Raw genomic sequence first — 13,220 nt, forward strand, 5'->3', positions numbered from 1 at the left:
AGATCTTTGTTTTTGGCAAATTGGGTAATTTAAGGTTGGATACGTTTAGTGTAGCTGTGTCTTTAACCAGGAACAAGTTAAGATGTTCCATAATGAAATTTGGAAAGCTTTTACTTTTGTTTTTTTTGGAATACTGCTATTTTTATTTTCAAAAGCACATCTGCAAGAATGCTTTTACTTTTATATTATTGTGGACGAAAGGGGCCACATGCTAACCTGACAAGCTCAGGGAAGGCTTGCATGGCGGTCTTGCAAACTCAGACCTAAAGTCACCACAAAGAATGGTCTGAAATTAAACTTTAACTAAGAGCAGTCATGGTGGGTAGTTACATCCTAGGCCGGTATCTTCACTGACAAGGTCAACCTTTACCTTAACTGAGCCTATGTGTCTTTTTGCATCGATGATAACTTACCTTTGAGATGTCCGGGTAACTTGTAACATCCCTTTTTCTGGACCCCTTGAGGCACAATCTAATGTGCCTATGTGCCAGGACAGAGACCACAAATCCCTTCATTGTTATCATGGTAATTGTTCCTGCACCCAACTAAGTGTGTGTCTATCATTTTACTTTTTATTCAATCCCAGGGGTTCCCCCCACCCCACCCCTTTGCTTTCTCCCGCCTCTCTAGTCTAGCACCAGTGGATTTCATGTCACCCACCTACGTGCCTTTCCTTTGATTGCAACGTATAAATACAGATGTAACCCGCCATTCACCATTCTCCGGAGCATTATCTCAATCTGTTGAGGTTCTGCTTCCCGGGATATGTCGACAGTTTGGCTCAATTAAACTCACAAAAGTTCTTTACAGGTTTGAATGCTTTCATGTTAACATTATAAAGTAGAAGATGGCAAAACAACTAACAAGGTGGGTTTATTCTTTTTGAGCAAAGCCTCCAGCTCACTGTAACTCTGGCGGCCTGGCCCATGTGTTCAGATGCCCTCCTGGGGGTGGCACTGGCGGAGACAGGCTTTCCCCGGCACACTGTTTCATTTTATAACAATTTATCTTTTTTGATGAAACTATTACAGATGTCCCCTTTACCCCCAGTGAGCCCTTCTAACCCACCCCCATGCGCTGCCCCGGCCTTCACCACTCTATGGTCTGTGTCCCTGGGCTATGCATATAGGCATGCAAGTTCTTTGGTTAATCTCTTCCCACCCACCCACCCCGCCTTCCTCTGAGAATCTTCAGTCTGTTCCCTGCTTCCAAATCTCTGGATCTATTTTGTTTGTGAGTTTATTTTGTTCATTAGCTTCCACATATGAGTGCGATCATGTGATACTTGTCTTTCTCTGACTGGCTTATTTCACTTAGCATGATACTCTCCAGGTCCCTCCATGCTGCTTCAAGGGTAAGAGACCGTTGTTTTTTACTGCTGCGTGGTATTCCATGGAATAATGTACCGCAGCTTTTTTGTTGTTAATTCTTACTGGAGACTATTTCTTCCATTGTTTTCAGAGAGAGTGAAAGGGACGGGGGAGAAGGAGAGAAGAGAGAAACGTTGACGTGAGAGAGCCACATCATTCAGTTGCCTCCCTCCCACATGCACCCCGACTGGAGTGGGGAACCTGCAGCCTAGGTATGTGCCCTTGACCGGAATCACACCCGGGACCCTTTGGTTCTTGGCTGATGTTCTAGCCACTGAGCCACCAGCCAGAGCAACCTCAGCTTTTTTATCCACTTTTTTTCTACTGATGGGCACTTGGCTGTTTCCAGATCTTAACCATTGTAAATCGCACTGCTATGAACATAGGGGTGTATACATCATTTCTGATTGGACACCATATCGTTTTATCATGGGGCATTGTCTTAGAAAACTGAGGCCCGAAGGTCGACATTGTTACTATTCTGGATAAAGAAATATGCAAAGCTAGCTCATCAACTGCTCAGTGCTTTCAGGTGTGGAGCCTGCTCTCCAGGTGACTGGCAGACTGCTGCCCAGCCCCGAGCTCTGCGTGACTCTGCCTCCGTCCCTCTGACTGTCTCTGCGGCACTTCCTGCAGGCGCCAGAATGCCCTGAATGCTCAGGCGTTGGGATACCCAGAACGAGCTGCCATCCTGGCCCCACGGTGCTTGCCCTCTTGCAGTCCTTCACCTTCCGAAGCGAAGGCAGGTCAGGCACGATCCCTGACGACGGGAGAGCTCCGGCCTCTCAGGGGCCCCGACTGCCTTTGCTGTCACGGGCTCCCTCGGGAGCCCCTGTAACTGCATCAGGTCAGAGCATGAAATTGGGGAGTTTGGGGAGCGGGTCGGAGCAGGCAGCGTGTGCTGACAGGAAACCTGTCAGTGAAAAAGGGACGATCCAGTTTCCGTCAACATGCCTGCCCACCCCCAGGGCCCGCACCTCTGACAGTGCATGGAGCGATCACGCAGCACAGTGTCAATTACACGCAGCCTTACTGTGCACTCACCACTCCACTCGGTGCTGGGTAGCTTTATTGCAAGTCATACAATCTCGCTGCAGGCCTCACACGACAGGAAGTGACAGCTGTAGGGACAGCTCGTCATTATTTCCAAGTTCCTGACATGTTAATTGCACTTAAAATTAAATATGCAGTGAAAGAAAGATACATTATAAAGATATTCAGCGGGAAGTTTGCACTTGGATTTGCCTTGCTTGGTTATAAAAATTCACAACCGTCTTCCACCTAAGGTCTCCATAAGGGTTTCTCCTCCCCCGGGACTGGGCTAGAAGAAAGGGCGGGGGGGTTACACAAACGTGACTAGTGACTATCGCTGAGAAGCACAAGAGGAAAGCCAGGTGCGGCTGGAGGAGGCGGGCTCCACGCTGCCACCCCCCACCCGTGCGGGGACACGGGACGCGGGCCTGCGTGATGCAGGCGGCCGCACTCAGATGTCCTTCCCGCAGTCGGGGCACAGGATGTCGTCCCTCTCGGTGAGGAAGCCGCGGCCCACCAGCGACAGGGAGCACTTCTTGCAGTTGAAGCAGTCGTTGTGCCACTGCCGCTCCTCAAAGGAGATGTACTTTGTGCCGCCAAGCCCTGTGGGCGGAGAACGACACGGGTGAGCACGCCGGGCCAGGCGCTGGGGCTGCACCGGGAATTCTGGTTCCGCTCCTGGGAGTGGGGTCCAGACACAGCCCGAGGAGCTCAGGACTCCAAGGAGAAAGGGCTAGAGGGCAGCATGTGGGACGCCCGCAGTTCCAGAGCCCGTGCGCCCCCAGAAGGAACTGACCGCTGAGCGCCCCTCCCCGGGACGTGGCCGGCACCGACTGAATGCATGACGCTCACAGGGAGGGTGAAGAGAAAAGGCTCCTTTTCTCTGGAATGGCGGGAAGACCGCACAGAAGAAACGGTGGGTGGGTGTGGAGGAGGGGCGCACTTTCTCGCAGAGGGCGGTCATGAGACAAGCCCCGGAACCCAGCCCGCACCCAGCCCACAGCCTCTGCAAAGTCTGCCCGTGCAACAAACCCACGTGCCAGACTCTCACCCGTCAGCGTTGGCTCCTGAGGAGGGGCAGGGCCGCGGCCTGGTGGCCCCAGACACTCACCGCTGATGGGGTTGGTGCAGCCGGCACACTTCTTGGCATACAGGTCGCAGAAGCAGTCCAGGCAGTAGGCAAACTCGTCTCGGGACGTGAAGCGCTGCCCGGACAGCGGCTTCTTGCAGGCGGTGCACACAAAGCACTCCTTGTGCCAGGGCTGCTCCCGGTAGGTGACCCCTCCGGCGGTGATGGGCTGGGAGGCAAGAGGGCAGGGGTCAGGTCCTGGGCAGAGCGGCCTGTGTTCTTAGCGTGCGGCCTCCAGGAGACGTCAGCTCTGGTTCACGGTCACTGAGAAACCGCTTCCCAGCTCTCACCGTCCCTGCTGCAGGCCTGGCTTCCTGCTAGTGATGTGGGTGCAAGGCGCCCGCCCTCCATCCTCAGAGGGTGCTGGACTGGGCGCCGGGGTCAGGGCAGGAGGCAGTGCCGGGGTGAAGGCCGAGCCTGCAGGAAGGAGGGCGACCCTAACCTAAGCCAGACCTTGAAGGCCTGGGCCCGGGGCCACTTGTCTGTAATGACCTGGGTCCCCCTGGTCCAGTCACTGCTGTGGAAGAGGCTAAAGCCACGTGGGACGGGCCTGCGGGGCCGCAGGGCAGCTGGGAGAGGCCCCAGGCCCCCTCCTCGAGGTCTCAGCCCTAGTCCTGCACGGAAGCCAGGCACACACACAGGTCGGCAACACCTCCACCTGACCTGCTACTTCCCGTTTGCACTGTTGCTTTCCATGTTCAGTTAACCAACGGATGTGGACAGAGCCGGGCCCGGGTCTCAGCTGGCCGCGGGCTGGCCATGCACGACGGAGGGCGCTGCACTGGCACTCGCAGTGCGTCCTGAACACTGCTGCCGTCCAGCTCCTGCTCTAGTCCTTACAGAGACAGACGTGACTTCCATTTTGCAGATGAACAAACTGAGACCCAGGGAAATTCAGTGACTTGCCTGAGAATTCATAGCCAGTAAATAGCAAAATAGGTACAGAGTTCAGGATTCCTTCTATCCTGTATTCTCTTCATTAAAGTATGAACCATTAATAATTATCCAACAAGTGCTCTCTAAGGAGTAGAACTTATGCAAAACATGCTGGGTGGCAAAGTGTCTCCGAGGCTACAGAGGGCGTTTCTGTGGCAGATGCTGCACCTGGAGCAGCCTCCCTCGCCCTGCCCATCCAGACTCCGCGCCCTGCCACAGTGGCGTGAGCGCTGACGGGTGTGCTGATGTCACACACACGTGCAGCCCAGGCGGTGTGCCTTCATTTCCCCACGGGAACAGGACCGTGACGGGAAATGTTCCGGGAAGACAGCCCAGGACGAGGAACCTCTAAAGGGAAGTTCCCGTGGGTCTCACTGAGGAACAACCACAAAAAGGGAGAGCGCAGGAGAGGGTGCCATGAAGGGACGAAGGCATACACAGCACAGACACATGGTCGTGAGAGGGGGCGATGGAGAAATGGAATTCAAAACAGTAAAGAAAAAATGGAAACGCGAGAAGGAAACAAGGTGGAGACTGAAGAAACGCACAACACTCTGCCCTTTGAACCGGTGCAGGCAGGTGGCTGGCAGGGAATGGGGACACGGCACAGACAGAAAACGGGCGGGAGCCAGTCTGCGCTTAGTCCGCGACAGCAGGCCAGGGCGCTGGTGGCGGTGGAGGGTGCACAGTCCTCGCAGTGTCAGGACCTGTGTGTGAGCGCACACTGGGAAATGAAGCTACACCTGAAGGGCACAGACGTGGGGGACAGCACAGGCGGGAGGGAGGCGGCTTCCCCCGGGTGCAGGGCTCCGTCCTCTCTACCTAACGAGCCGCACAGCCACGGCCCGGGGCCACGTGTAACTGATGGCCTGCCCTCCCCGGGCGGCCGTTCCCTGACTCTCCCGCCGCCTCTTTCCCTTCCACAGCAGTTGGCTTCTGGCTTCATTTCGTCCAGAGCAAGACAACAGAGACCGCTCTGGGCTCATAAGTTCTCTCCACATCGAGTCACACATGAGCACACATCTGGGAAAGAAGGAAGGAAGGAAGGATTTTATCTCAGACCACCGTGCGCACGCCTGGAAAGGCTGGAACACAGGTCCCAGGGGCCAGTGTCCGGAGCACATGAGAATATGGACAGAGGGTGACAGAGGTGTAACTTCCGTACTGTTCCAGTGGCACAGCCGGCACCTCTTTCGGGAAGGATGAGCGGGTGGGCCGTGGCCCGCACTGACTCGTGTGTGCAAGGCCCAGCAGGCTCGGGTACCTTTTTGCACTGAACACACTGCAGGGCATGCTGCTTCTCATAGCAGGGCACGCAGAAGTTCTGCTCGTCCTTGGGGATGAAGCTCTTGGTCCCGATGGGCTGCTGACAGCGGTGGCAGATGAAGCAGGTCTCGTGCCAGCTGCTGCCCTTGTACTCCATCTTGCGGGTACCTGTGGTGACAGGCAAGAACAGAGTGGCGCTGTGACATGGCAGCTGGGTGCAGTCTGCCCTGGGACCGGCCACCCGCTCGGCCTGTGCACAGCGAGGCGTTTTGCTCTCAGAGGCTCGCCTCTAAGTGGGATGCTTTCTAGGTTGTAGAGGGGTGCCCACTGCTACCCACCCAGTTCGTAAAACAACATCTGTACATACTCAGTGTGTGTGTATGCACATGACGTGAAAAAATATTCTAGTCTCTCAGCATTGCAAAACACAAAGAAATCTGGCATAGCTCAGGCTAACCTGTGAATCCGGAGCGGAGGGACCTGTTATGAACAGCCCTGCTGCTCAGGGGGTGGAAATGGCAGGGGGGAAGGAACCTGGAGCCTCGCCCAGCTCAGTGAGGAGCCTCCACATCTCACCCAGAAAGGTGGTGCACACTGAGCTGTGATGCCCAGTGCCTCCCACACTGCGCCCGCGCTACCAGTAAATGAGTGACATCTCATTTCCTTCCGAGTAACTATTATCATGTGATATGTTCACATAATTTCTTCAAGTAGATTAAGAAGATGGAGAATAGAGGACTAAAAATGGCGGCAGAGTAAGTGGATGCTGCGTGGACATAATCCCAGGAACAAACTGGAATTATAACTGAAAAACTTCCTGAATAATCAACGGAAAAGTCCCAGGAGAGAACCCTGCTACCTGAGGACCGAACGTGGAGACCCCATAGAGACTGGTAGGAAGGGTGGAGGCACAAAAGGGCTGGTGGGCGCCCACAGACAGCAACTGAAGTCCCGGAGAGATATCTCAGCTGGGGGGTGGGGGTGGGTGCCACTAAAAACTCTGGGATCTAATCCCCAAGCTGGGCCCCCCAGCAGAGAGCACCAAAACTGAAAAGGGTACCCCATAACATCTGCCAGTGAAAAGCAGCAGGGTTACTGTCTGCCAGAGACTGACAGCTGAAACTTCAGGCACCCTCTTAAAGGGCCACTGCACATAATTCCCTGTGGAGCCACCCACCTTGAGCTCAGGCAGCGGGAGGGTGAAGTGGACTGGAGCTGTGAGAGCAGATGCCAGGACTGGGGACTCGGGGGACAGAGCTCAGAAGGCAGACACCCCAAGTTTCCTGGGCTGAGTCATTCCCCTAGGCAGCGGAGGACATCTTTCCCACATAGACATCTGCCTTGCCTGGGGGGAAGATAGTCAACACACCCTATTGCAGCAGTTCTCAACCTGTGGGTCGTGACCCCTTTGGCGGTTGAACGTCGCCTAAGACCATCCTGCATATCAGATATTTACATTACGATTCATAACAGTAGCAACATTACACTTATGAAGTAGCAATGAAAATAATTTTATGGTTGGGTCACAACATGAGGAACTGTATTTAAAGGGCCAGAAGGTTGAGAACCACTGCCCTATTGGAAAACACCTTGCCCTGAGGCCACTTAAGAGACTAAAAATAACAATTAGCTTCCAGGCAGAAGCAACTGCCCCAACCTGTTGAAAAAACTCTCACCACACCTGAGGATGATTGCCTGGTGGCAATTAAAGTTGGAATCCTATCAGTCTGTAGGCAGAGGCAATCTCTGAAGGCTTTGAGTCTTTGCCTGATCTAATTAGTCAGAAACAGCCTTTAACACTGTCCTGCACTAGAGATTGAGAGGTATAGAGGATCTACCTAGAACAAAGTCACAAACCCAAACAGACAACCAAAGTGAGGAGACAAAGAAATAACCCCCAAATGCAGCAGTTCTCAACCTGTGGGTTGCGACCATTGGAAAACACGTATAGCATATCAGATATTTACATTACGGTTCATAACAGTAGCAAAATTACAGTTATAAAGTAGCAATGAAAATAATTTTATGGTTGGGGGTCACCACAACATGAGGAACTGTATTAAAGGGTCACGGCATTAGGAAGGTTAAGAACCACTGCCCAAATGAGAACTAGAGAATTCTCTAGAAGAAGAGATAAATGAAGCAGAGATAAGAAATTTATATGAAGCATAGTTCAGAGTAATGATGGTAAAGATGCTCAATAGCATGAAAAAAAGATATAGTAATTATGAAAAAGGAACAGTCTGAGATAAAGAATGACATAACACAAATAAAGAACACATTGGAAGGAATACACAGCAGATTAAGGGAAGCTGAGGATCGAATCAGTGAATTAGAAGACAGAGTTGAAAATATCACTCAGAGAACCAAAAAGAAAAAACAATTAAAAAACAGGAGGACAGCTTAAGGGAGCTGTGGGACAATGTGAAACGTAATAATATTAGAATAGCAGGTGTGCCAGAATAGGCAGAAATGGAGAAAGGAATAGAGAATGTGTTTAAAGAAATAATGGCAGAAAAATTCCCTAACCTGGTAAAGGAAAAAGTCACACAAGTTCAGGAGGCACAGAGAGTCCCAAGCAAGAAGAACCCAAATAGGCCCACACCCAGACACATCATAATTAAAATGCCAAAAATTAAAGACAGAGAATTTGAAAGGCAGCAAGAGAAAAGAAAACTGTTACATACAAAGGAGCTCCCATAAGGTTGACATCTGATTTCTCATCGGAGAAATCTACAGGCCAGAAGGGAATGGCATGAAGTACTGAAGGTAATGGAAAGCAAGGATCTGAGTCCAAGATAACTATTTGCAGCAAGGCTATCATTCAAAATAGACGGTCAAATAAAGAGCTTCCCAGACAAAAAAAGGCTAATGGAGTACATCACTACCAAGCCAGCATTACAAGAAATGCTAAAGGGACTGTTGTAATGAGAAGAAGAAACAGAGAGAAACCTAGCCATACAGAATTAAAATGGCAATAAATAAGTACCTATCAATAATAACCCTAAATGTAACTGGATTAAATGCTCCAATCAAAAGGCGAAGGGTAGCTGAATGGATACAAAAACATGACCCAATTATATGCTGTCAACAACAGACCCACCTCCGAACAAAAGACTCACAGAGGATGACAGTGAAGGGATGGAAAAATATCTTCCATGCAAATGGAAAAAAATAAATATAAAGCTGAAGTAGCAATACTCATATCCAACTTTAAAATGAAGGCCATCACAAGAGACAACAAAGATCACTACATAATACTAAAGGGACCTATCCAACAAGAGGATATAACCCTGGTAGACATATATGCACCTAATATAGGAGCACCTACATATATAAAGAAAAACTTCTAGAGAACTTTAACGAAGAGATCGACAACAATACAGTCATAGTAGGGACTTTAACACCCCTCTGACTTCACTGGATAGATCTTCCAGAAAAAAACTTAACAAGGAAACAGTGACTCTAAAGGACACACTAGATCAGGTGGATTTAATTGACATTTATAGAACATATCATGCCAATGCAGCAGAATATAGAAGTGGGATTTATTCCAGGGATGCAAGGATGGTACAATATTCACAAATCAATAAACGTGACACATCATATAAACCAACTGAAAGACAAAATCACATGATCATATCAATAGATGCAGAGAAAGCATTCGACAAAATCCAACACCCATTTTTGATAAAAAAAACTCACAGCAATGTGGGAATAGAGGGAGCATATCTCAACATTATAAAGGCAATATATGACAAACCTACAGCCAACATCACACTCAATGGGCAAAAACTAAAACCATTTCCCCTAAGAACAGGAATGAGACAGGGATGCCCACTTTTACCACTCCTGTTTGACATAGTACTGGAAGTGCTAGCCATAGCAATCTGACAAGAAGAAGAAATAAAAGGCATCCAAGTTGGAAAAGAAGTTAAACTGTGATTATTCGCATGATATTGTACATAGAAAACCCTAAAGACTCCATAAAAAAAAAGACTTCATAAATGAATTTGGCAATGTAGCAGGATACAAAATCAATATCCATAAATCTATGGCTTTTTTACACACCAATAATTAACTCACAGAAAGAAACTAAAAAAACAAGTCCATTTACCATTGCACAAAAAAAATTTAAGATACCTAGGAATAAACTTAACTGAGGAGGTAAAAGATCTGTACTCGGAAAACTACAGGACATTGATAAAAGAGATAGAGGAAGACATAAAGAAATAGAAGAATACATTGTGTTCATGGATTTGTAGAATCAACATCATTAAAATGTCCATACTACCCAAAGCAATCTATAGATTCAATGCAATCCCCATTAAAATACCAATGCATATTTCACAGACCTAGAACAAACTCTCCAAAATTCATATGGAATAAAAAAAAAAGACCCCAAATAGCCACAGCAATCCTGAGAAAGAAGAACAAAGTTGGAGGGATCACAATACCAGATATCAAACTATATTACAAAGCCACTGTTCTCAAAACTGCCTGGTACTGGCACAAGAACAGACATATAGACCAATGGAACCAACAGAGAACCCAGAAATCAATCCAAGCCATTATGCTCAATTAATATTTGACAAAGGAGACAAATGCATACAATGAAGTCAAGACAGTCTCTTCAATAAATGGTGTTGGGAAAATTGGACAGATACATGCAAAAAAAAAAAAAAATGAAACTAGACCACCAACTTACACCATACACAAAAATAAACTCAAAATGGATAACGGACTTAAACATAAGACAGGAAACCATAAAAATCTTAGAAGAATCCTTAGGCAGCAAAATAACAGACATGTGTCATAACGATATCTCTACAGACACAGATCCTAGGACAATGGAAACTAAGGAGAAAATAAACAAATGGGACTACATCAAAATAAAAAGCTCTGCTCAGCAAAAGAAACCATCAACAAAACAAGGAAGGCCACTGCAAGGAAGAACGTATTTGCCAATGTTATTTCCAATAAGGGTTTAATCTCCAACATTTACAGGGAACAGCTTAACAAAAGGAAGATAAACAACCCAATCAGAAAATGGGCAAAGGACTTAAATAGACACTTTTCAAAAGAGGACATACAGAAAGCCAAGAGACATATGAAAACATGCTCAAAGTTTCTGATGCAAATCAAAATGACAATGAGGTACCGTCTCACCCCTGTCAGAATGGCTATCAGCAACAAATCAACAAACGACAAGTGCTGGAGAGGATGTGGAGAAAAAGGAACCCTCGTGCACTGCTGGTGGGAATGCAGACTGGTGCAACCACTGTGGAAGACAGTATTGAGCTTCCTCAAAAAACTAAAAATGGAACTCCCATTTGACCCAGTAATCTCACTTCCAGGAATATATCCCAAGAAACCAGAAACACCAATCAGAAAGGATATATGCATCCCTATGTTCATAGCAGCACAATTCACCACAGCTAAGATTTAGAAACAGCCAAAATGCCCATCAGCAAATGAGTGGATTACAAAACTGTGGCACATCTACACAATGGAATACTACACTGCTGTAAAAAAGAAGTAACTCTTGCCATTTGTAACAGCATGGATGGACCTGAAGAGCATTATACTAAGCAAAATAAGCCAGTCGGAGAAAGATAAATATCACATGGTCTCATTCATTTGTGGGATATAACGAACAACATAAACTGATGAACAAAAATAGAGCCAGAGGAAAAAATATTTTAGAATATAATAGAAGTAATCCTGTTACTTGCAAGATTTATTTTGTATGTTGTAAATAAGTAAAATAAATTAAAAAATAAATAAGAAGATGGAGAACCTAAATGCTTTTTGGTTCACCCCACCCCTACCCCCATGCCTGACGCACAGCAAACATTCAATACTTGTTGATCAATGTTTTCCCCATACTTTACCAAAAAAAGTGTATATTTACTGAAAGACATGGTTCAAGACGGACAAGTATGTGAGCACCGCTGGTATGAAGCAGAAGCAGAGTACTTGGAGAAAGGGAGCATAAGGGATGAAGGAAGGAGAAGCGTGGCGCCAGCTCGCTGCACACACCCGGGCAAACTCAGGTGCTGCCCGCTGCGTAGGGAGGTTTTGTTGGAACCAGCCACTCCCACTCACGCGGTCCTTCCGCGGCTGCTTTCACGCTGCCTGCAGAGGGGAGCAGCGCGACGGCTGTGGCCTGCAAAGACCGGGTGATTAATCCAGCTGGGTCTCCATGGAAAACTGTGCCAACCCCTGGCTCACGGGAAGGACGCTACAGTGGGATGACTGCAGCTCGCACTCCAGCAGCAGGGAGTTCGCCTGCATGGGCCCTGGGTGGCAGCCTTCTGAGACAATGCAGGCAGCACAATGCAGGCGTCTACAGTCTCTAAGTCAAAAATAATACAACCAGGCTAAGGGCTGTGTTTAGCTGGGGGGCAAGTTGGTGAGATGCAAGCGACTCGAACCATTAGAATATGCACTGGGAAGCATTACTGATTACGTTTCTAGATGTCGTTTTGGGGTCACCCTCTGAGCTCCCTGTGCTTTCAGGATCAGACATTTGGGCACCATCTCCCATAGTCACAGAATTCTTGTGGCGGGGGTGGGGGGTGGGGTGCATAGCGATCTTCACAGCCTATGGAATTCAATCGGGGGTGATGAATTCTGAAGCGAGGAAAATTCTAGTAAGCAGTTTAATTTCAAGTACAAATGGTGGGTGCTATTTTAGTATTATTTCAAAGCGTAAGAGAAAGTTTATTTAGAAAGTCACAGAGGTAGAAGGAGTGAGTCACGGGTGTAGGAGGAATGGGCGCAGGAAACAAGTTACAGAGGCTGGAGCCCTTGGAGCTGAGGAGAAAGGCAGCACAGGGAAGGCGCTGGGGGAGGGGGCGGGCGGCGTGCTCCATGGAGAGAGCCGCCAGTGGTGGAGGGATTTTCATGTAAATTCTAGAATAATTTACTTTGGTCTCCGGGCTTCCTTTTTCCAAATATCCCTGCATCACTTACTCTTTTCTCTCTGCCCTTCCCTCTGATCAAGCAGCCAAGGACGTTGTCCATGAACACAGAGACCCCAAGCAACACTGTGCAAGCGCATCCCTGGTGTCTTCTGAGCCGAGTCTTATACCCACACCAGGGCTCAGGAACCAGCATCGTCCCCGGCAGGGCATCCCGTGGGCACGCCAGCCCAAAGCGGGCGTGGGGCCTGAGACTCCATTGACACAGGCCTGCAAAAGGACTGCAAAACGTTGCCAGCAGGTGGCAGCAAACCTCGTCTAACAGAACCTGCGTGGCCACGGATTCTCGAGATGGAGAGTGTGTGTGTGTGTTTGTAAAATATATTTTTATTGATTTCTGAGAGGAAGGGAGAGGGAGAGAGAGATAGAAACATCAATGATGAGAGAATCATTGACCGGCAGCCTCCTGCACGCTCCTACTGGGGATGGAGCCTGAAACCCGGGCATGTGCCCTTGACTGGAATCGAACCTGGGACCCTTCAGTCCACAGGCCGACGCTCT

The 13,220-nt window shown here is 48.6% G+C and overlaps 1 protein-coding gene across 3 annotated transcripts in view; it reads right to left on the reverse strand.

Moving 5' to 3' along the window:
* Positions 1-2,421: 2,421 nt before the first annotated feature.
* Positions 2,422-13,220, reverse strand: part of FHL2 (four and a half LIM domains 2) — a 46,096-nt gene continuing 35,297 nt past the window's right edge. For all 3 annotated transcript variants that reach the window (XM_059658941.1, XM_059658939.1, XM_059658940.1), the window contains exons 4-6: positions 5,732-5,901; positions 3,514-3,700; positions 2,422-3,005 (exon numbers count right to left, since the gene is read on the reverse strand). In XM_059658941.1, coding sequence (XP_059514924.1) covers positions 2,854-3,005; positions 3,514-3,700; positions 5,732-5,901 — 509 coding nt within the window. In that variant the 3' untranslated portion in view covers positions 2,422-2,853. The remainder of the gene's footprint in view (positions 3,006-3,513; positions 3,701-5,731; positions 5,902-13,220) is intronic.

Source organism: Myotis daubentonii, chromosome 12, assembly GCF_963259705.1.
Source record: "Myotis daubentonii chromosome 12, mMyoDau2.1, whole genome shotgun sequence".
NCBI lineage: Eukaryota > Metazoa > Chordata > Mammalia > Chiroptera > Vespertilionidae > Myotis > Myotis daubentonii.